At 40.1% G+C, this 25,327-nt stretch overlaps 2 protein-coding genes across 7 annotated transcripts in view; one reads left to right on the top strand and one right to left on the bottom strand.

The window, feature by feature from the left end:
* wscd2 (WSC domain containing 2) overlaps window positions 1–8,408 on the top strand; it is a 124,425-nt gene extending 116,017 nt beyond the window's left edge. For all 6 annotated transcript variants that reach the window (XM_042331533.1, XM_042331529.1, XM_042331528.1 and 3 more), the window contains 3 exons: window positions 3,615–3,779; window positions 3,925–4,125; window positions 7,535–8,408. In XM_042331533.1, coding sequence (XP_042187467.1) covers window positions 3,615–3,779; window positions 3,925–4,125; window positions 7,535–7,893 — 725 coding nt within the window. In that variant the 3' untranslated portion in view covers window positions 7,894–8,408. The remainder of the gene's footprint in view (window positions 1–3,614; window positions 3,780–3,924; window positions 4,126–7,534) is intronic.
* An 11,419-nt stretch (window positions 8,409–19,827) lies between these two features.
* On the bottom strand, window positions 19,828–24,343 carry LOC112262843 (C3a anaphylatoxin chemotactic receptor-like). The gene is made up of 2 exons (XM_024438634.2): window positions 23,880–24,343; window positions 19,828–22,933 (listed from the first exon to the last, which is right to left on the bottom strand). Exons 1-2 carry the CDS (start codon window positions 23,913–23,915, stop codon window positions 21,881–21,883), a joined length of 1,089 nt encoding a protein of 362 aa, XP_024294402.1. The 5' UTR covers window positions 23,916–24,343; the 3' UTR covers window positions 19,828–21,880.
* Window positions 24,344–25,327: the final 984 nt, after the last annotated feature.

Here is a 25,327-nt window from a genome sequence, read left to right as displayed (position 1 = left end):
AGCTCTTTTCTGCCGTAAGATACGGTTGCAGAAACATTATGTACAAAATAATTTACAAATATCGCAGAACTGTGCACACTTTGGGGAGATGCGTGGCCATGTGGAGACACCAGTTAGTCCTCTCACTCAGACCTTTGTCATTTTTTTGTCTATTTGTTGTACATACCCCACATTTTCCCAGGAATATTCTTATCATGTTACAAAATCAAATCAAATCAAATCAAATTTTATTTGTCACATACACATGGTTAGCAGATGTTAATGTGAGTGTAGCGAAATGCTTGTGCTTCTAGTTCCGACAATGCAGTAATAATAATATACTCTACGGCTTCAGCAAGTAATCTAATAACAATTCCAAAAAAATTCAGCCACGATTCCGTGAAACTACTGTCATACACAGTGTAAGGGGATAAAGAATATGTACATAAGGATATATGAATGAGTGATGGTACAGAGCAGCATAGGCAAGATACAGTAGATGATATCGAGAATACAGTATATACATATGAGATGAGTTGTAAACCAAGTGGCATAGTTAAAGTGGCTAGTGATACATGTATTACATAAGGATGCAGTCGATGATATAGAGTACAGTATCAACGTATGCATATGAGATGAACAATGTAGGGTAAGTAACATTATATAAGGTAGCATTGTTTAAAGTGGCTAGTGATATATTTACATCATTTCCCATCGATTCCCATGATTAAAGTGGCTGGAGTAGAGTCAGTGTCATTGTTACATGTTACTGAATGTATCCAGAGTATTCTCAGATTTCGTTATCAAAGCAGGCGGCGAAAAGTACATAAAATGCATAAAATCAACAGGGTCATGTTTGGATTCAGTCTTGTGTCAGGTGAACTGTTGTGTCCTCAACTTTGATCTTATAACTTTCCCATTGTTGCGTTCTGAGAATATGAAATATGCTTATTCATGTCACTGAGGGAGAGAGGGTAATGTATAACATTTACATTATATCAGGAATCCTATTGAAAGATTGAGTACTTAGGGTTAGATGGTCTGGAACAGAAGTTAATGGTTACCTGTGGAAGGAAGGTATATAGTGTGTGCAATTAAACTTGTAAGGTGCTGAGTGCAGGGAAGCGATCACATGTGGCAGGCATTGATAAGGGGAGAGAGCCGTGGATTAGTGATGAAGGGGGTCGAGTTCAAGTCACGTTAAAAAAGTTTATGGCCTTATTACTTAGTTTCCTGCCTAGCAGTATAGATACAATGTTTGTTCAGATGTGTAGGAGGAGACTCAGCCTAGGAGGAAGGGTTAAATATCAGTGCTTGTGTGAAAATGTTTTTGTCTGAATGCAGCTGTATTGACCCCCTGGGAAGAATTAACTTAGCTTTCATAGTCTCCGTTGAGTTTTTTACTCTGAGAATTAGAACCTAACACCATAATCTCCTAACTGTTCCCTTTCAGTTGCTACCATGCAACATTTACATTTATCCCTATCCATATAGGCCAATTCCCACGAGTGTAAAGGGTTGACCTCTCTGGGATCGTTCGGGACGCTAGCGTCCCACCTCGCCAACAGCCAGTGAAATTGCAGGGCGCCAAATTCAAAACAACAGAAATCTCATAATTAAAATTCCTCAACCATACAGGTATTTTACACCATTTTAAAGATACACTTCTCGTTAATCCAACCACAGTGTCCGATTTCAAAAAGGCTTTTCGACGAAAGCAGAACATATCATTATGTTAGGTCAGAAACTAGTCACAGAAAGAATTCAGCCATTTTCAGATTTCAAAACAACTTTACGGCAAAAGCACAATATTCAATAATCTGAGAACAGGTTCAGCCACAATAGCAAGCCATGCAGTTACCCACCAAATTGTGGAGTCAACAAAAGTCATAAATAGCATTATAAATCTTCACTTACCTTTGCTGATCTTCGTTGGAATGCACTCCCAGGACTCCCAATTCCAAAATAAATGTTTGTTTTGTTTGATTGCATATATATTTATGTCCAAATACCTCCACTTTGTTCGCGTGTTTAGTTCACTATTCCAAAGGCACAATGCGCGAGCACAAAATCCAGACGAAAAGTCAAAAGCGTTCCATTACAGTTTGTAGAAACATGTGAAACGATGTTTACAATCAAGACTTAGGGTCTTTTTATAATAAATCTTCAATAATAATCCAACAGGACAATAGCGTATCCATTACAGAGGAAAAAGAAGGAACGGCGCTCCCGCGTGACCGCGCAGTAAACAACTGATTGGCCTCAGCCTAGTCCACTTGTTGAAACAGCTCTTATTCGACACCCTTCCACAATAGAAGCCTCAAACAACTTTCTAAAGACTGTTGACATCTGCTGGAAGCCTTGGGAAGTGCAATCTGGCCCCATAGACACAGCATATTGGATAGGCAATCACTTAAATGAAACTACAAACCTCAGATTTCCCACTTCCTGGTTGGATTTGTCTCAGGTTTTCGCCTGCCATATGAGTTCTGTTATACTCACAGACATCATTCAAACAGTTTTAGAAACTTCAGAGTGTTTTCTATCCAATACTACTAATAATATGCATATATTAGCATCTGGGACAGATTAGCAGGCAGTTTACTCTGGGCAACTTATTCATCCAAGCTACTCAATATTGGCCCCTGTCACCAAGAAGTTAAACAGCCTCCAGAGTTACAACATCATAATCTACACAAAGCTCCACTCACACCAACCACATTACTCACAAAGCTTACACGTCTACTGAGTCAGTCTCTAGGTCATGAGGGTCATTGTGTTGTATAGTGCAGGACATTTGAAGCAATGACTGGATTTCAATGGCGATATACATTACCTTTGCCCAGTTCTTTCTCTGTAGTAGAAGCACCTGTCTGCTCAAGGTCTAGGCACTTGTCATCTCCCGCCTGGACTATTGCGACTCGCTGTTGGCTGGGCTCCCCGCTTATGCCATTAAACCCCTGCAACTTATCCAGAATGCTGCAGCCCGCCTGGTTTTCAAACTTCACAAGTTCTCCCATGTCAACCCGCTCCTCTGCACACTCCACTGGCTTCCAATCGAAGCGCGCATCCACTATAAGACCATGGTGCTTGCCTACGGAGCAGCAAGAGGAACTACCCTCCCTACCTTCAGGCTATGATCAAACCCTACACACCAACCCAAGCACTCCATTCTGCCACCTCTGGTCTATTTGCCCTCCCACCCTTACAGGAGGGGAGGGCAGCTCCCACTCAGCTCAGCCCAAGCTCTTCTCTGTCTGGGCACCCCAATGGTGGAACCAGCTTCCTGAAGCTAAGACAGCAGAGTCCCTGTCCATCTTCCAAAAGCACCTGAAACCCTACCTCCTCAAAGAACATCTTAAATAATCCCCCTTCTAAAAAATGTTAAATGTAGGATGTATGACCCTGAAATAGCTTTCTATGTTCACCTGTCATGCTAAAGTACATAGGCCCTTTGACATTCTCACTCACTGTCCAGCTAGTATTGTATTTAAAGTTTGTGTCTGGTTCATAATATATTTTTTGGAAGGAACGCAAATAATTCTGAGTATTTCATGTATTATCATAAATTATTCTGTATCATGTATTATTGTGTATCACATGTGTGACCTGTGTTCTTTCCTGTGTTTCCTCAGATAACCGTTGTATGGACCGGCACTTCCTGCCCACGCGCTCCAAGCAGCTGATGGCCCTGGCCAGCTTCCCCGGGGCTGGCAACACCTGGGCCCGCCACCTCATAGAGCTGGCCACTGGCTTCTACACAGGCAGCTACTACTTTGATGGCTCCCTCTACAACAAAGGTACTAAGGGTACCTAACCTGGAGGTAACAGGTGACATGGGTACTGGATAGTTATACATTGGGAAGTCATGCAGTCACTTAAACAGCCAAAATGACACTATTAAGCATGTTCACGTTTTGTCGTTGTTGTTTCTTCTTTTAAAAGGCTTCAAAGGTGAGCGAGACCATTGGCGGAGTGGTAGGAACGTCTGCATTAAAACACATGAGAGCGGCAAGAAGGAGATTGAAGCCTTTGACGCCAGCATCGTCATGATCCGCAACCCTTATAAAGCCCTCATGGCTGAGTTCAACCGCAAATACGGCGGCCATATTGGATTTGCCTCACAGGCCCACTGGAGAGGGAAAGGTGAGACTTCAGCCAATGATACAGTGCCCTTATTGCTATGTAATTATTGCTGTGATTACAGTGTAACAATTATTGTCATTGCTCTTTATATCACTTTACTTACACTGTACTAAGGGTTGGGGTTGAGCCAGGATGTGGACAAGAGGCTAGGGTATGGGCTAAGGTTAATAGGGTTACTGCTATAAGTACAGTGTAAGGTCAATGTGTAGTTACAATACTGTTACACAGTAATTGCGTGAGTATAGTTGTACAGTAATAAGGGTAATGTAAAGTTTTACCCAAATGTCTGCACTATTGATGAGTCATGACTAGGTGAACTCAACAGATATGAACAGGGTTGGTATAATGTAGATGTGCCCTTCCTCCATTATGCTACTGTGTGCCAATGTTCAGTGGCTCTTTCCTTATCAACTAATGTGATAAACCACAGAGGATTTCAATTTACAGTACCAGAAAAAGTTTGGACACGTCTACTCATTCAAGGGTATTTCTTTATTTTTACTATTTTCTACATTGTAGAATAATAGTGAAGACATCAAAACTATGAAATAACACATATCTGTTATTCTACAATGTATAAAAAAAGTAAAAATAAAGAAATACACTTGAATGAGTAGACATGTCCAAACTTTTGACTGGTAATGGGGCAGCAGGGTAGCCTAGTGGTTAGAGTGTTAGACTAGTAACTGAAAGGTTGCAAGTTCAAGTCCCCAAGCTGACAAGGTACATATCTGTGTTTCTGCCCCTGAACAGGCAGCTAACTCACTGTTCCTAGGCTGTTGTTGAAAATAAGAATTTGTTCTTAACTGACTTGCCTAGTAAAATAAAATAAAAAAAAATTTAAATGATAGAATGGCGTTTTGGACTTCGCCTTCTGCATTAACACTAAGAGAGAGTCAGATAGGACCTTGAGGAAGTGCCAGTATGTTGTCACTATGTAGTTTTGGCTTGTGTGAACCTTGGCAATATGAGCCTAGGCAATATGAGAAACTATGCTTGGTTTTGTGAGATGAGTACAGCAGATGTGCAATGCATGTGTGATTGTACAGAACATTAAAGACACCTGCTCTTTCCATGACACAGACTGACCAGGTGAAAGCTATGATCCCTTATTGATGTCATTTGTTAAATCCATTTCAATCAGTGTAGATGAAGGGGAGGAGACAGGTTGAATACTATTTCAGTATGCATGTTGAGAAATGAACATTGGTATATGTTGGTAAGAGTAAGGGATAAGAGTAAGGGATAAGTTAATAGGCTTACGATAAGAGCCTTTCAGAGGGAAGACTTCTCTTTGCATGTTTTCTCCAAAATACAAATTTGAGTAATCCGTTTCTCTGCACACTTTCTAGACTCTACAATCCCTTTTTCAATTTGAATTGTCTTCTGATATTTTTTTATTTTATTTTTTGAACAGATTATCGTGTTATAAGATTTTCTCAATTTCAGCTTCTCCAACAGGCAGATTTTTTTTATGTTGTGTTGTCGCATTATGTATTTTTCCCTCGATACACTCGAGTGTGTCAGTAACCATGGCAACCGGCTCCTATCTGAAATCTCCAGTGAGATTTTCCTGGGAGAGAGATGAAGACTTGCAGACCCCAGCATTCAAAACCATCAGCAGATTCAGACTGCTGTCTGCCATGATTGTTTCTCTTTTATTTGTAGGTGTAGCGATGGGAGCGTTAGAGAGAGAAAAGGCTTTCTGACAGCTGCCAGTTGTGATCTGGAGGGAAGAAGAGTCCCTGGCATGCTCCAAATGACACCATAATACCTATAAAGTGCAATACCAGAGCCCATAGGGGTATTGAACTAAATAGGGAATAGGGTGCAGTTTGGGATGGAATATCTGAGTCAGCAGGACATTGTGTAAGAACGTTAGAGTTACTGTTGCCTTTCAACGCACTGTAGCCTTATACAATTACCTTGGGGGCATAAATTATTTTGGCCAGAGTTTGAATGCTACACATGCATAAGTATCAGTAGGCTATGTGTCATATTCGGAAGTGGTCTCTGAATGATTATGTGGATGATTGAATTTGTCAAAAAGATTATCCGACATTCTCTAAACCAACAATTGTCCCTTGGCTACATAATTCAGTTATTCACTCAGCTCCTTTCACTTTACTGTATTAGCTTTTTGGCCCCCTGGGCCCCAACTACTTTCACATTTTCATATTGTGCTTAGAGGCTAACATTCTGTACTTCCTGATTTCCAGAGGAGCTCAACAACCTTGGTCCATGGCCAGAAATTAACTGCACATTCTGACTTCTAACTGAATCCCAACTAGCTGACAAGCAAACAAACGTCTATCCATTCACATACTACATTCAAATGGTTGAATTGTACTATCCTGCTCTGATTAGGACAGTCTACTGTAGTTATTTAACCAAACCTTCCTGGGCTTGGCATACAAAACATGAGGTTTGTTCAAGGGGGATTTAATAGCTGTGGTGTTTTGGGCCTCCAGATTTTGTGTTGCTATCTGAGAAGAGAACTGTGGCAGACTCTGTTTCACTTTAACATGCAATGTCCTTCTGTAGTTCACTATGACAGTGTAGCTTCCACTCCCATATCATCTGAATCCCCAAGCCTGCACTGCTAACTCAGCAGGGATTACACTTTAACAAGTATCCCTCTCCTCCTAGTAAAGATACAGTACATGATAATGCAGTCCTGGCTTTGCCTGCCAATTCCTTTATGAGCTGTAGATTATAAATGATTGAAAAGTTTATCCAGTAAAGTATTCCAAAATTGTATGGTGAAGTGAACTGTCTTAACAGCCAATTGAACAACAGTGTAGACTGTGGGGTGCTGGTAGACCTACTGGTGCCACAACAGGAGATCTCTGCTCAACAGTATGTTCTCCCATGAAGCTCTCCATTGACCCTGGTGGTAAATCCTGAGCCTCCCAGACTGCAGCAGGTCTGCCGGTCTGCTAAAAGGACTAAAACTGGCTTTGCTACATGTCATTAATTGAATCCCCTTAACGAAGCCCGTGTCTCAGAGGATGCATTATGTGCTGTGATTACACTAGTTGAATTGCACCAGACCTCTCAAATAAAATAACATCAGTGTTTGAAGATTATTCTGCAGGGAAAGGGGATGGGGGAAGGGGGTGTGTACCTTTCTTCACAGCTTAATTTCCTGCTAGAAAAAAAGGATGCGCCTGCTAGAAGAGAGGCCTCCTCTGTTGAATTCACTACCCAGGAATCCCTGGGGATGTTTAGAGTGGCAGAAATTACCTGCTTCTCTCAAATTGTATTCTTTACTGCTGTTCATTCAGCCAATAGTTCCCCATTTATGGGTGTTCAATTTTTTTATTAGGATAATTTACACTTTGATGTATCCGGGGCACAATTGTGTACCCTTAAAAAAAAAAAATCTGTGTCCTGTGTTGTTTTGCAGAGTGGCCTGAGTTTGTGAAGAACTATGCTCCTTGGTGGGCATCCCACACACTGGACTGGCTGCGTTATGGGAGGAACGTCCACGTGGTCCACTTTGAAGAGCTGAAGAGGGAGCTGTTCTCCAAGCTCAAGGACATGGTCCTGTTTCTGGGCCTGGAGGTGGCCGAGGACCGCCTGCTCTGTGTAGAGGGACAGAAGGATGGCAACTTCAAGCGCTCTGGCCTGCGTAAGCTGGAGTACGACCCGTACACACCCGAGATGCGTGCTAGCATTGACGAACTGGTCATGACTGTAGACGCTGCCCTTAAGAAGAGGAACATGGCCGGGGTGCCCAAGGAGTACCGACCAACTTCGAGATGATATGATATCCTTTCCTTTCCCTCTCTCTCTCTCTCTTTCTCACTCTGTTATTATATCTCTTCCCTTTGCACATATTGTTCTGGGATCAATGGCATCCATGTCCAAAAATTCACATGAACTGAAAATCTATGTGTAGGAAATACGTTTGTATTTAAAGTACTTCCCTATTCCCCTCCACCTCTTTATTTGTCTCCTTATTTCTCACATCCCTTTTTCTTTATTAGTTTAACTGGCTGATTATGACAACAGCATCATGATGTATACTGCTTTAGAAATGACATTTAGCTACTTGGCTGATGAACATGGATTCATTGGGGAAATCAAATAAGGACCAATGAGAAGCACTTCCCCCTCTATGCACATGTATGTGTTGTGCACTATGACTTAACATTAAGGTACAGTAGCTGTGTTGGAAGCACATCCAAGTACATAATGGTTGGATTACTGTCAACTGACCAAAAGGAGCAAATTCCTGTTAATCTGAAAGTGATGATTAAAAAGAACTGTAAGAAGTCTATGTGTATGCATAATGTATGTTATTGAACAGGATCTGCTGCTATCACAGATTAGAATAACAAATACTCTTTTATGAAATGGTTTAAAAATGGTCACAAAACCTTTTAATGGGCTGTCATTTTCTGACTAAATGTTTTGTTTTGTTAGAGCTGAAATATACAGTTCTATATGTATACTTCCGTTTGATGAATACTGTATATTTGAAAGCTACTGAACTTAAAATGAGGATGTGGTCCAAACCAGTGCCTTAGATGGCTGCAACACTCAGGATCCGATCCGTGACTTGGTTGGAGAAAGCAACCAACCAAGTTTGCGAAAGCAAACAAGGCCTAGATTGAATCAGATAAAGAATTAACTGGTGATAGCAGACACCCAAATAGAGGATGATTTGGCAAGTCAGAGGTGGAACTGCATTGGAGCCTTCAAATCGGTGAGCAGCTGCTCTTGCGATCATTGTCATGAAGCAACACCCGCCCGACTCAAATTAGAAGTTCAGAACGAGAAAGTGTAGGCTATATAAGAAATAATTACGTTTAAATGTAAAAAAAATCTTTAAATAAAATAATGAGGGTTTCTATCATCCTAATGAAGGTGTAGATTACATCTCACATTACAGTGTTCTAATTTTTTGAACAATGCTGCATAGGGTTTCTGATAATGCAACTCAGTGCGATCCAATGGCAATGTCTGTGTTAGGTATAATGCCAGGAGCCACTTGTGGCTGTGTTGGCTGAGTGGATTTGACAGCTCTAACCGCTATCGGATATTGGATAAAGCGGATCTGATTGAATAGAGACAAGTCAACCTAGAAGAAGAGGCAGTGAATGGGACTGAACACTCGTCTCTCCATCCGTCCCTGCGGACACACCATGAGGACAGGTCTCCCCACTCTTCTCCTCATTCTTCAGCAGTATTCCTATGAGGAGAGCCTGAGGTGATACAGCTCGATCATACAGTATCTCTAGTTTTCTGGAGCATTGGCCTCACATAAAACTGTGCTGTATCAGTCCTACTGATGTATTATACAGAAGTGCTTTTGGTTACTGACAACAGCTCTGGAACACTGAATATTAAACCCTCTATAGTTTGTTTTGACCAACAGGCTCAATGGAACATTACTGCCTCTTGTCAAGACAGCCCTTTCAATAACTAGCCTCGATTCTACTGATCAACTCATCGAATGCTTGTTCATCCGTCTCGTCAGAGGTGGTCAGCTAACCACACTGTGCACAATGAATTTATTGTGGATTCATTGAATGTTATTTTCTGTAAACAGCTCTATTTCGTATCTACCACTTCTGCTAAATGACTCTGCAGAACCAGTAGTTTTTTCTCAAAATGGTGGCCTTATTGCTTAATAAACTGGTCACTTAATGCATCACCAGACGCACTAGTGTTGAGAGTGTTCTAACTTCTGAAAACAAAATACCAAGGTTCTAGTTACGCAATTAATGCAACTGCTGTGTCTGAAATGATAGAATGCTTGAGAACTCAAACAGATTTCCATTGGACTAATACAGTGCCTTCAGAAAGTATTAATACTTGTTCCACATTTTGTTGTGTTACTGCCTGAATTCAAAATTGATTACATTATTTTCTCACCCATCTACACACAATACACCATAATGACAAACTGAAAATATGCTTTTCGAAATTTTTGCAAATTTATTGAAAATGAAATACAGAAATGTCTCATTTACATAAGTATTCACACTTTGTAGATTGCAACTTTGGTGGAAATTACACCTGGTTAAGTCTCTAAGTGCTTTCCACACCTGGATTGTGCAACATTTGCCCATTATTCTTTTTTAAATTCTTCAAGCTCAGTCAAATTGGTTGTAGATCATTGTTTGACCACCATTTTCAGGGCTTGCCATAGATTCTAAGTAGATTTAAATCAAAACTGTAACTCAGCCACTCAGGAACATGAACTATTTTCTTGGTAAAGCAACTCCATTGTAGATTTGGCCTTGAGTTTTAGGTTATTGTCCTGGTGAAAGGTGAGTTAATCTCCCATTGTCGGGTGGAAACCAGACTGAACCAGGTTTTCCTCTAGGATTTGGCATGTGCTCAGTTCCATTCCATTTATTTTTATCCTGAAAAGCTCCCCTGTCCTTAACGATTACAAGCATACACTTAACATGATGCAGCCACCACTATGCTTGAAGATATGGAGAGTGGTACTCAGTAATGTGTAGTATTGATTTTCCACAATAATAACACTTTGTATTCTGGATAAAAAGTTAATTGCTTTGCCAATTGTTTTGCAGTATTACTTTAGTGCCTTGTTACAAACATGATGGATGTTTTGGAATATTTGTATTCTGTACAGGCTTCCTTATTTTCACTATGCCAATTTGGTTAGTATTGTGGAGCAACTACAATGTTCTTGATCCATCCTCAGTTTTCTCCTATCACAGCCATTAAACTCTAACTGTTTTAAAGTCACCATTGGCCTCATGGTGAAATCCCTGAGCGGTTTCCTTCCTCTCCGGCGACTGAGTTAGGAAGGACTCCTGTATCTTCGTAGAGACTGGGTGTATTGATGCACCATCCAAAGTGTAATTAATAATGTCACCATGCTCAAACTTAGAACTATTGTCTGCTTTTTTGTACCCATCTACCAATAGGTGCCTTCCTTAGCGAGGCATTGGAACACCTCCCTGGTATTTGTGGTTGAATCTGTTTGAAATTCACTGCTCAACTAAGTTACAGACAATTGTATGTGTGGGGTACAGAGATGATGTAGTCATTCAAAAATCATGTTAAACCCTATTATTGCACACAGAGTGACTTAAGCTCATTTTTACCCCTGAACTTATTTTGGCTTGCCATAACAAATGGGTTGAATACTAACCCTAACCCTTTTTGAAAGAACTGTAGATTTCAATACAGGCTGGGGTTTACAATCAATGATGGTATGCCACCTCACTTTGTTGCCGAGGAATGTCATTCAACGCCGTTGAGTTCTCAAGCATACCCACATAGTATACTGTAACTGTATTTTTACATTTTGTGTGTGTATGATTGACTTCATAATGAAGAGATAATGTAGGTTGATTATTTAACTGAAAGTTTAAGGTGTTGGGGGAAGGGGTTCTACTAAGCTACTGTAACATATGGCATTGTTTTAAGATGGTCATACCATGGAAGATTTAGCTATTGGTTTAAAAATTTTAGGACCCCTTTAGATAAACAGAAAATATGACATTATTTGATAAAAAGTATTGAATTTGGCCTTTAGCCCATAGAAATGCATTGAATAACACATTCATGAACGGCAAAAAAAGACAGTGAAAATGATTCTAAAAAGGAATAACGTTTTGAAGTATCTGTCCCATATCCAGAAGCGGTGTGTGGGTAAAATCACTGTGGAAGCCAGAAAAAGTCATATTACAACCAATGTTATGTGATAATTGCATTGTTTGCTCTATAACCTGTTCATTAATTTGCCTTGTGACCGTGATACAGTATATAGGCCTAAAGGCTGAGACAATAAGAAGACACAGTGGCAGAATAAATTCAATCACACCTTTGTTTTATCACAAAACCGGATAGCAACCTCTGTCCGGTTTAGTCAACAAAGCATATTGCATGTAACAAGCAGTACCTGACCTACAGCATGGTCTTCTTGACAGCATGGTCAAGAAAGTTCATGTTTCCGCCATTTTCGGACCACTAAACAACTATTGATTTCGAACCACAGAGAGTTACAGCAAGTTACAAAGGAAACAAGAACTGTCTCCACTATTCCAGCACCATTTCAACTTCAAATCAAACATCAAATCACCTCTGCTTAGTCTAATACAGTGACAACTAAAAGATACCAAAAACAATTAAGTCCAATCTACGTAAACTAAATATGATGTGGCTGTCCATGGTTCTGATTTCTGTGTGTGCGCGTTTGTGCAAGTAGAGAAATATGCTGATGCCATCCTCCTCTCTTTCATGTTGATGAAACGGTTTATCACTCTGTCATAAAGTACACGCTTGTATTTTTTGTTGTCCAAGGCTACCTGTCTAAAATGCTTGCTAGATAGCTGAACTTCTATTCAAGGATTGGTATACTCAGTTATCACCATCACCAGCTGGGTGTTCTGTGTGCAAGGAGTTTAATATTCATTTAAATAAAAAAATAAAAAAATCTATATCTACATCTATAGCTACATATTGAACTTCCATCCTCTTAGGTCAGGGGCACAAAATGTATGAATTAATGGTTGGATCAGAAACACCCTTATAATCATTGGCCAGTACGGAGAAATAAGTAAAATCACAAGTCAAAATCGCTATCTCCATCCATGGCTAATTTAGGAAAGTGACAATTTTAGCTAGCTAGCCACCAGCGGACAACACAATGAGATGCAACAATTGAAGTTGTTTCTGTCAATGATGAATGCTCTATTCAATGCAATGGCCTGTATCAATGTCATACTCGTTTGGACCAGACAGCATTAGATAGATGGCCTACACATAGAGAGGGAGCGGGGTGCTGTTTTGCTCACTCTGATGCTTTCTCCGGTGAGATGCATTCAGCTTCTTTCAAATTGAAGGAAAATGATGAAACGTAGAGAGGTGAAAGCTACATTTGATATGTTTTTGCTAAATGTTCTTGGTACATTTTTTGTGGGAAGCCTGGCTTCCCTTGGCATCCATGAATACACATGACTGCCTATATCTAGGAGATATAAGAAAGCTCAGGAAATATTTTGGGTTATGTTTCTTAGATTGGGTGCATCAATATACTCTTAAGGATTAAATATTTTTGTTCACATATTTAATTTGAATATGACCCAAAAAGCCTTTCACCGTAAATTATATAACTGAAAGCTTACTACTCCAAAGGATGAAAAGGCATTTTCTTAGATTAGTTTAGATTAGAGTTATCTACTATACTTCATTTTACTTGATATACGATCCTTGATTATTGTTATGAGTAATACTGAGTGACACACCCCATTTTCTATTGTAGATTGCTTTGGTATCGAAGAACAAGCTATACAATAGTCCCACCCATACTGTAGGTACTGTGCATCAAGAGCATAGAAAAACAAAAATAAATCAAAATAATCTGTAAGTGAAGCATTCTGGTTCAATTTTATACACCCACCACTTTATGTTAACTGATGATCAATGTGCATTTGTCTCTATTGTAGACATACTGTAGAGCAATGAAAGACAAGATTACTTGCTATATATATATATATATATATATATATATATATATATAAATATATACACATATACATATACACATATTTTTATAGTACGTGCAACAAAATCAAACAAGTATTATGGGACAGATGATTACTTCAATTTTTGGACAGACTTTAACTTTAAGTGGCTATGACATTCATTCACAGGCTGGCACTATCTGAAAGGGGGTGTCACATTTGAATGCATTTTGTATGGAATTAATGTAATGTGATTACACCCCCCAAAAATAAGGTAATACAATGGAAGTAATGGACAGTGATTCCAAATAAACATCTGAAAAAATATATAATATGACAGTAAAAGTACAAACTCGACAAGGACAAAGATTAAACCCCGTCACAGGCGTCATAAGAAGTGGACCAAAGTGCAGCGTGATGAGCATACATATTCCTTTTGTTTATAGAAATGCAGCCAAGGAAACGACCGTGAAGCTTAACTTCGGCTATAATGCCTCTAACAAAGTTAACTACCCACACTGAAAGGAGGGGGGAAAAAAGGGCTACCTAAGTATGATTCCCAATCAGAGACAATGATAGACTTTGCACACTCTTGGCATTCTCTCAACCAGCTTCATGATCACGTCATTTCCGGTCACAACTTGCAGACTTGTTTTCGAGTTGCTGTGCGTTTTTTTTGCCAACCTATTTTGGCAAAAAAACCTATTTTGCTACCTGACAACTTTACGGTTTTTACTTTTTAATTACCGTTTATATATATATATATATATTTTTTTTTTCCTCAACTTTTTCACTCCGGACGCTTTATCTGGACACGATTCGTCAGGACCTCCAACAGCCGAAGCTAAGTAGTAACATTAACGTGATGCCTTCTAATTGCAGTTGCTGTACTCGCCTTACGGCGAGGATAGCTGTGCTACAAGCCCAGCTTCAGACGCAATCGTTAGGCAAGGGTAATTTCAGTGTAGGAAAGGATGAAATAGTGTCTGTACCACCAGTAAGTACAGATAGTAGTATAAATCCCCTGGCACAGTCCCCGCAGCCGGACAACTTTCTCACGGTTTCTGGAAGGAAATGCTGTAGGAACGCTCAACCGGTGTCGCTCATTCAGCCGACAGAAACTTTCAACCGGTTTTCCCCATTAAGCAGCGAGTCGGAGTCTGAGGCCCAGCCTTCTCTGGTCTCCACTCCTCCCGTTACGGGGTCTGAGACGCCGAAGCTTCCCACCATTAGCTCTGACAAATTAAAAACTCTAGTCATTGGCGACTCCATTACCCACAGTATTAGACTTAAAACGAATCATCCAGCGATCATACACTGTTTACCAGGGGGCAGGGCTACCGACGTTAAGGCTAATCTGAAGATGGTGCTGGCTAAAGCTAAAACTGGCGAGTGTAGAGAGTATAGAGATATTGTTATCCACGTCGGCACCAACGATGTTAGGATGAAACAGTCAGAGATCACCAAGCGCAACATAGCTTCTGCGTGTAAATCAGCTAGAAAGATGTGTCGGCATCGAGTAATTGTCTCTGGCCCCCTCCCAGTTAGGGGGAGTGATGAGCTCTACAGCAGAGTCTCACAACTCAATCGCTGGTTGAAAACTGTTTTCTGCCCCTCCCAAAAGTTAGAATTTGTAGATAATTGGCCCTCTTTCTGGGACTCACCCACAAACAGGACCAAGCCTGACCTGCTGAGGAGTGACGGACTCCATCCTAGCTGGAGGGGTGCTCTCATCTTATCTACCAACATAGACAGGGCTCTAACTCCTCTAGCTCCACAATGAAATAGGGTGCAGGCCAGGCAGCAGGCTGTTAGCCAGCCTGCTAGCATAGTGGAGTCTGCCACTAGCACAGTCAGTGTAGTCAGCTCAGCTATCACCATTGAGACCGTGTCTGTGCCTCGACCTAGGTTGGTCAAAACTAAACATGGCGGTGTTCGCCTTAGCAATCTCACTAGGATAAAGACCACCTCCATTCCTGTCATTATTGAAAGAGATCATGATACCTCACATCTCAAAATAGGGCTACTTAATGTTAGATCCCTTACTTCAAAGGAAATTATAGTCAATGAACTAATCACTGACCATAATCTTGATGTGATTGGCCTGACTGAAACATGGCTTAAAGCCTGATGAATTTACTGTGTTAAATGAGGCCTCACCTCCTGGCTACACTAGTGAACATATCCCCCGTGCATCCCGCAAAGGTGGGGGTGTTGCTAACATTTACGATAGCAAATTTCAATTTACAAAAAAAAAAGACGTTTTCGTCTTTTGAGCTTCTAGTCATGAAATCTATGCAGCCTACTCAATCCCTTTTTATAGCTACTGTTTACAGGCCTCCTGGGCCATATACAGCGTTCCTCACTGAGTTCCCTGAATTCTTATCGGACCTTGTAGTCATAGCAGATAATATTCTAATCTTTGGTGACTTTAATATTCACATGGAAAAGTCCACAGACCCACTCCAAAAGGCTTTCGGAGCCATCATCGACTCAGTGGGTTTTGTCCAACATGTCTCTGGACCCACTCACTGTCAAGTCATACGCTGGACCTAGTTTTGTCCCATGGAATAAATGTTGTGGATCTTAATGTTTTTCCTTATAATCCTGGACTATCGGACCACTATTTTATTACGTTTGCAATTGCAACAAATAATCTGCTCAGACCCCAACCAAGGAACATCAAAAGTCGTGCTATAAATTCACAGACAACACAAAGATTCCTTGATGTCCTTCCAGATTCCCTCTGTCTACCCAAGGACGCCAGAGGACAAAAATCAGTTAACCACCTAACTGAGGAACTCAATTTAACCTTGCGCAATACCCTAGATGCAGTTGCACCCCTAAAAACTAAAAATATTTCTCATAAGAAACTAGCTCCCTGGTACACAGAAAATACCCGAGCTCTGAAGCAAGCTTCCAGAAAATTGGAACGGAAATGGCGCCACACCAAACTGGAAGTCTTCCGACTAGCTTGGAAAGACAGTACCGTGCAGTACCGTAGAGCCCTTACTGCTGCTCGATCATCCTATTTTTCTAACTTAATTGAGGAAAATAAGAATAATCCGAAATTCCTTTTTGATTCTGTCGCAAAGCTAACTAAAAAGCAGCATTCCCCAAGAGAGGATGACTTTCACTTTAGCAGTGATAAATTCATGAACTTCTTTGAGGAAAAGATTATGATTATTAGAAAGCAAATTACGGACTCCTCTTTAAATCTGCGTATTTCTTCAAAGCTCAGTTGTCCTGAGTCTGCACAACTCTCCCAGGACCTAGGATCAAGAGAGACGCTCAAGTGTTTTAGTACTATATCTCTTGACACAATGATGAAAATAATCATGGCCTCTAAACCTTCAAGCTGCATACTGGACCCTATTCCAACTAAACTACTGAAAGAGCTGCTTCCTGTGCTTGGCCCTCCTATGTTGAACATAATAAACGGCTCTCTATCCACCGGATGTGTACCAAACTCACTAAAAGTGGCAGTAATAAAGCCTCTCTTGAAAAAGCCAAATCTTGACCCAGAAAATATAAAAAACTATAGGCCTATATCGAATCTTCCATTCCTCTCAAAAATTTTAGAAAAGGCTGTTGCGCAGCAACTTACTGCCTTCCTGAAGACAAACAATGTATACGAAATGCTTCAGTCTGGTTTTAGACCCCATCATAGCACTGAGACGGCACTTGTGAAGGTGGTAAATGACATTTTAATGGCATCGGACCGAGGCTCTGCATCTGTCCTCGTGCTCCTAGACCTTAGTGCTGCTTTTGATACCATCGATCACCACATTCTTTTGGAGAGATTGGAAACCCAAATTGGTCTACACGGACAAGTTCTGGCCTGGTTTAGATCTTATCTGTCGGAAAGATATCAGTTTGTCTCTGTGAATGGTTTGTCCTCTGACAAATCAACTGTAAATTTCGGTGTTCCTCAAGGTTCCGTTTTGGGACCACTATTGTTTTCACTATATATTTTACCTCTTGGGGATGTTATTCGAAAACATAATGTTAACTTTCACTGCTATGCGGATGACACACAGCTGTACATTTCAATGAAACATGGTGAAGCCCCAAAATTGCCCTTGCTAGAAGCATGTGTTTCAGACATAAGGAAGTGGATGGCTGCAAACTTTCTACTTTTAAACTCGGACAAAACAGAGATGCTTGTTCTAGGTCCCAAGAAACAAAGAGATCTTCTGTTGAATCTGACAATTAATCTTAATGGTTGTACAGTCGTCTCAAATAAAACTGTGAAGGACCTCGGCGTTACTCTGGACCCTGATCTCTCTTTTGAAGAACATATCAAGACCATTTCAAGGACAGCTTTTTTCCATCTACGTAACATTGCAAAAATCCGAAACTTTCTATCCAAAAATGATGCAGAAAAATTAATCCATGCTTTTGTCACTTCTAGGTTAGACTACTGCAATGCTCTACTTTCCGGCTACCCGGATAAAGCACTAAATAAACTTCAGTTAGTACTAAAAACGGCTGCTCGAATTCTGACTAGAACCAAAAAATTTGATCATATTACTCCAGTGCTAGCCTCTCTACACTGGCTTCCTGTAAAAGCAAGGGCTGATTTCAAGGTTTTACTGCTAACCTACAAAGCATTACATGGGCTTGCTCCTACCTATCTCTCTGATTTGGTCCTGCCGTACATACCTACACGTACGCTACGGTCACAAGACGCAGGCCTCCTAATTGTCCCTAGAATTTCTAAGCAAACAGCTGGAGGCAGGGTTTTCTCCTATAGAGCTCCATTTTTATGGAACGGTCTGCCTACCCATGTCAGAGACGCAAACTCGGTCTCAACCTTTAAGTCCTTACTGAAGACTTATCTCTTCAGTGGGTCATATGATTGAGTGTAGTCTGGCCCAGGAGTGGGAGGGTGAACGGAAAGGCTCTGGAGCAACGAACCGCCCTTGCTGTCTCTGCCTGGCCGGTTCCCCTCTTCCCACTGGGATTCTCTGCCTCTAACCCTATTGCAGGGGCTGAGTCACTGGCTTACTGGGGCTCTCTCTTGCCGTCCCTGGAAGGGGTGCGTCACCTGAGTGGGTTGATTCACTGTTGTGGTCATCCTGTCTGGGATGGTGCCCCCCCTTGGGTTGTGCCATGGCGGAGTTCTTTGTGGGCTATACTCAGCCTTGTCTCAGGATGGTAAGTTGGTGGTTGAAGATATCCCTCTAGTGGTGTGGGGGCTGTGCTTTGGCAAAGTGGGTGGGGTTATATCCTTCCTGTTTGGCCCTGTCTGGGGGTGTCCTCGGATGGGGCCACAGTGTCTCCTGACCCCTCTTGTCTCAGCCTCCAGTATTTATGCTGCAGTAGTTAATGTGTCGGGGGGCTAGGGTCAGTTTGTTATATCTGGAGTACCTCTCCTGTCCTATTCGGTGTCCTGTGTGAATCTAAGTGTGCGTTCTCTAATTCTCTCTTTCTCTCTCTCTCTCTCTCTCGGAGGAGGACCTGAGCCCTAGGACCATGCCCCAGGACTACCTGACATGATGACTCCTTGCTGTCCCCAGTCCACCTGGCCGTGCTGCTGCTCCAGTTTCAACTGTTCTGCCTTATTATTATACGACCATGCTGGTCATTTATGAACATTTGAACATCTTGGCCATGTTCTGTTATAATCTCCACCCGGCACAGCCAGAAGAGGACTGGCCACCCCACATAGCCTGGTTCCTCTCTAGGTTTCTTCCTAGGTTTTGGCCTTTCTAGGGAGTTTTTCCTAGCCACTGTGCTTCTACACCTGCATTGCTTGCTGTTTGGTGTTTTAGGCTGGGTTTCTGTACAGCACTTTGAGATATCAGCTGATGTACGAAGGGCTATATAAATAAATTTGATTTGATTTTTGATTTGATTTGATAGACAGCTGTCCCTGATTGAGAACCATACCCGGCCAAAACATAGAAATAAAGAAACATAGAATGCCCACCCCACATCACACCCTGACCTAACCAAATAGAGAAATAAAACAGCTCTCTAAGGTCAAAAACAGCTCTCTCTCTAAGGCTTTGTTGATCAATGAGGAACACATGATATTGTGTAATGTTGACCTGAATATATGCCCAGGATATTCCTGGTATTAAATGTTTCTTAATGTTCCAATGAAGGATGACTGTGATGTTTGTTCTAATCAGTTACATACACACATACAGTTTCAAAGTAATGAGATCAACAACACATATATATTCATCATTCCCAGTTTTATGAATCACTCACCAAAGTTGTTGCTTAGTATGTATTTAATTCCCATTTTGCACATTTGACTACCCTTACAAAAAGAAACGTAAAAAAACGTGGTTTTCGGACACGTGTGAACAAATCACGTGAAAAAATGTCACGTGAGGAATACAGTGCCATCAGAAAGTATTCAGACCAAGAGGGTCAATACTGATGCTGAAGTCACAGGTGGGCATACCTCATCACGTGACTATTTTAATGTCAATTTTAACATGTTAAACAGGATCAATAAGGAGACACGGAGTAAGCTTATTTTCACTGGGGTTCTCTTCCAATGTATATTTATTACAAATTTCTCTCAATCTCGGAACCTTGACTCTTCAAATTCAAAATCCTCTCTTTGTAGAAAAGCATCTGTTTACATGAATTCCAATAGCAAACACATTCACAATTTTTCAAATACATTTAATACACCGGCATAAAATTAACAAAATCCAAATGGACATCAAACAGTAATGGAAGCTATAACTAGCTAGCTGGGATGAAATGGCAGGCTAGCTAGCACCTAGCACTAAGCTAGCTAGCAAGCTAGCAGTTAGAAATTAGCATGCAGCTATTAGATATAGATTAAATAAAAAATTACATTCTAAAATACATATTAACGTGGTTCATATGTACACATACAAATGCACTCAATATGAGCCCTTGTTTGTAAAAATCTTTACCATTTAAGAGACCCGAAAAGTATCAAATATTTGTTTTAAATCATCTGAGATGCCAACATGTTACCATTGACTTTCATTCAAAAATGATTTAGCTAGCTAGTTACTTAGCCTCGCTATGCTCATGTTCATGGAAAAAAAAATCTAATTTGTTTTTCACTTGGTCAAAACAATTAAATCATCAAAATGACCCAAAAAGTCATTACAGTTCAGTTAAAAAATTTCTCTCTCGATTTTGAAAACGTAACCATGCATACAAACCGGAACACAGGATATTAAAAATAAGGAGACACCGCTAGCTAACTAGCTTCACGGTTCTTCAGGCATGCGCCTGCAGCAGAAACACTCCGAATGCCTCATCCTCGTGGTAGCACTAAATATAGGTGTATCAATACAACACTATGGAGGGGAAAAAATGAAGTGGATGGCACCATAATTAATTTTTATGCACTTTAATTATTACTTAATTAAAGTAGAATGGCATTACATAATTTGCAATTCCCCCATGTGGAAAAATTGCTACTGCAACACCACTGTTAACCCCACTTTTTCACATGGGAGGAGAATAACACTATTTCAGACCCATATGTGACCTTGCAATTACACAATGTGAATGATTCTTACATTGGAAACTGCAAATGTGAATATTTTTTACATGTAAACTTGCAACTCATGGGAGGAGAAAACACATTATTCTCCTCACATGTGAAAGGTGGTGTTAACTTGTTAACTCTAAATGTAATACATGTGAACATATAGATTCACATGAGAAAGTTTCAGCTTAACATGTGAAAAAAGCTTTTTCACAATTTGTAAGAGATATTAGTACAGTATGAAGTTCCAAAGGCTTCACGTTCATCCAAAATAGTTGTTGACAAACAGCGGTTTTGTGAAGTATAAACACAGGGCTCTTCAATAAGATTCTCAGCTCCTCTATAGGATATGTAATTACACTTGACCTTTCAGTGTCACAGGAGCTGACCTGACAGATGAATGTTGGCACATTGGGCTGAATTACATTTCATGGTACAAATCTGATTACACAAAAACCTGTCAACCAAAAGATTGGTGATGCATGGCAGGAAATGCAGAACAATACAGTACAATATTGTTGCTTATGTTACTTAAGTGGTGATGCAAATGACATTCAACTACATTTAAACAATACCGTTACAGCAATTGTGTGTGTGTTACAGGAAATAACTTTAAATTAGTTATTTCCTCAGGGTTAAAACATTTGCATAGTTTGCATAACAGTTGGCTAAGACAGAGCAAATCTTATATTGTCACAACTATGGACTTTAATATGTGAACTTAATGGGTTATTGTATATAAAATATACTTAAAGGGGGCATAAGTTTGCCCTGTTTTACAATATTTGTTGAAAGGCAATCAGACATTTGTATAAACTTTTGAATCAGCCTGGGAGAAAGAGGTTCCTCTACTCCTTGAAGAGCGTTCCTCCTCATCAAAAGCATTTTCAATCTTAGAAAGGAAAGAGTTAAAGAATTTCTGCTTGAAGTCTTTGCCCATGAATGCATACAGAAATGGGTTCAGGCAACTGTTTGCACTAGCCAGAGTTGCAGATATACTTAGCCCTTCATGAAGAACAGTTAGAGAAGTTTGATCACTGGCTTTAAGTTCCAGAAGGATGAAGACATGGTATGGAAGCCAGCTGATGAAAAACATGGCTATCAGTGCAGTCAGGACCTTGAAGGCTTTGGAGGACCTGGTCATCCTGTTGGTCCTCAGTCGCAGGATGAGGACAGAGTAGCAGAAGATGATGATGAGGACCGGGAGCACAAAGCCACTGATAAATCGACTGACAGCTACAGTTATGTGAATGTTAAGGTGTGGGTATTGATTAAAGCACGTTATGCCATCTAGGGATACCTGACGAACCACTGTGGAGGGAATGCTCAGTGCAACAGAGACGGCCCAGGCAAAAACCACAACTGCAGAGGCCCTCCTCACGGTTCGCTGGTTCTGGGCCCAAACTGGGAATACGACAAGTAGATAACGGTCAACACTGATGACGACCAGGAGGAAGATGCTACTGAACATGTTGAGGAACATCACAAAAGAGGTGAACTTGCACATGAAGAGCCCAAAGATCCACTTCTTTGTTACCATGTGGATTATGTTGAAGGGGAGACAGGCACAGAATATGAAGTCGGAGATGGCCAGGCTGAGGTACCAGGTGGTGTTGACCGTCTTTTTCAGTTTGAGACCAGCTATCCAGATGACCACCCCATTCCCAAAAAACCCCAGCAATAAGATGACCACATTGACCACAAGGAGTATGTGGTCCAATGGTGAACTGGGTGATGTATCCGGTGGTTGGCCAAATGAGGACTGAGTTGGAGGGGCTTTGCTATCATCATAACTATAATCATCAATCGTTGGAATTGATTCTAATGTCACTGCTGCCATGGCTCTCTCGTTCTGTCCAAACACAAGTATAAAAATCAGCTACATCAGAGAAAACAAACAGCAGGACCATTGAATATCATTTCATTCAATACATTAATTTAATTCATTAATTTAAGATTTGAGTTTGAAATGTCAGTATTTAGAATGTTATTGAAAAGCTTATGCTGTGTCAACTCAGAACATTTTGTTAAGTTAACTAAGTGATAAAATATTAGTTGCATTGTAATATATTCATACCATTTTATGTCCGTGAGGTAAAACAAATCAAAAAACACAGTGCCATTAAATGGCACACTATGTCATGAAAATCTCTCATTGACACAAATGCATGATTTACTTGAAGGTACAAGTTATCTGCACTTTGTTTTAAGATATGCTTTTATAATGACCGATTTTAGGAGTTCCTTTATAATTTATTTAAATTCAGGAACTGAAATTGACATGCAATTTCAAAACTTGAATGAAGCGAAAATAAACCTCACCTTGAATTGCAGCTTCCACCTAAACCTGGTCAGGCACAGCATCCATAATATAACACTGACTTTGGCCCTTTGGATATTGCAGAGGCTGCAGGTTCATATATTCTGAATCTCGTTTTGTAACTCTTGATAAACTAATGTAATTACACTCACTTTTCAAAAACACTCTTCACCCTGGATTCACACAGCTTGAAATAATACTTTTCAAATGTTTGTTCATGTTTTGAAAATAACTTTTTAGTTATCAGATTTGATTTTTTTTTTTTTTTTTTTTTTGATGTGTCCAACACAAAGATGGTTGGACACAGTTTGTTTCTGTCACAACTACAGGTATTTATGACTTTTAATTATATAAATAAATAAAAAATGCATGAAACATAAACAATATTGTAACCAAGTTAACATAAAGCCTAATAAGTGTATATCAATTGACATTCCGTCCCTCAAAACATTGGATTTAATCAGAAAAAGGCACTCACCACACACACAACAGAAACAGCCTGCTGCAGAATCATAAATGCAGTTTAGTAGGGGACAATATTTTTTCTGCTTGTTGTACTCATTTCCTTTTAACAAGCAGCTTCTCTTTCTGTGGTTTACACCAAATATTTACATAAATAACCACAAACATTGTGCAATACAATACAAGATCGTTGCTTAGTCAGCTTCTTCAGAGAAACAAATTAAACAGGCAGATTGAACAGAACAATGCTTGTGTTTTTACAAATACATGAACAATGAACAATGAGTTCACAGCAGTTGTGTGAAATGTGTTTTCCATGTATTGTTCAACCTGAATATCAACACAGGAGTCTCCAATTATTTTCTCCATCCTGGTCTCAGAGCATATTGTATAATTCTGTATGTAAATCTAAGATACTCCATTTTGTATGATATGTTACGTTTCGTATGGTATGTATTCATTTGTGGATGTCCATCACCCATTTCGTATGATATGTTACAAATGACAATTATATATTATTCTATTATATGTTATGAATTTGCAAAACATATGATATGTTATGGATTTTAGCTAGGTGGCTAACGTTAGCTTGGCTAGGGGTTAGGGTTAAGTTTAGGAGTTAGGTTAAATGGTTAAGGACAGAATTGGGGTTAGGGTTAGCTAAATTAGCTAACATTCTAAGTAGTTGCAAAATAGCAAAAATAAGTAAGTAGTATAAAAGATGCTAATTATGTAAAATGCTCAAGTTGTCTGTGATGAGATTCGAACTCGCAACCTTTGGTTTGCTAGACGTTTGCATTAGGGCAAAGGTTAGCTAACATGCAAAGTAGTTGAACAAGTAGTAAGTAGTTGAAAAGTTGCTAATTTGCTAAAGATGTCCATGATGAGATTCGAGCTCGCAAACATTTGGTTTGCTAGACGTTTGCCTATATAACCATACCAAACGTAACATATCATACTAATTTGAGTGTACCGGATTCACGATTAATATGTTATGTCTAGTCTATAAGACCAGGCTGAATTCTCAGATCCTCTATAGCAGGTATTCCCAAGGGGTACGCGCAATACATGACAATTTGAAAAATAAGCCACAGGAGTTTGAGCGAGAATAAAGAAGACTTTTGAGTAGTAAGACATGTATAAAAGCAACAGATACAGTTAATAAGAAGGGGCTAGAAGCATCTTATATGGTGAGCTACCGAGTGGCTAAGACAGGCAAGCCCCATACTATTGTGGAGGACTTCATTCTTCCTGCTGCCGCGTATATGGCTGGGACAATACTGGGGTAAAAGGACAAAAAAACTATACAGACAATGTCTTCATCAAACAACACTGTTTCACGACGCATCAGTGACATGGCAGGAGATGTTTTAAAACAATTACTGCTTCGCATACAAGCCAATGAATTATATGCGTTACAGCTGGATGAGTCAACAGACGTGGCGGGCCTGGCACAGCTCCTGG

Source organism: Oncorhynchus tshawytscha, linkage group LG12, assembly GCF_018296145.1.
Source record: "Oncorhynchus tshawytscha isolate Ot180627B linkage group LG12, Otsh_v2.0, whole genome shotgun sequence".
Lineage (NCBI taxonomy): Eukaryota > Metazoa > Chordata > Actinopteri > Salmoniformes > Salmonidae > Oncorhynchus > Oncorhynchus tshawytscha.
Note: the sequence above shows the minus strand (reverse complement) of the source record. Positions and strands in the feature narration are given on the sequence as shown.

Coding starts and splice junctions, on each gene's coding strand:
- LOC112262843 (XM_024438634.2), bottom strand. CDS start 23,915: ATGATTCTGCAGCAGGCTGTTTCTGTTGTGTGTGTG. Junction 22,934..23,879: donor CTGTTTCTGTTGTGTGTGTG/GTGAGTGCCTTT, acceptor GTGTTTGGACAG/AACGAGAGAGCCATGGCAGC.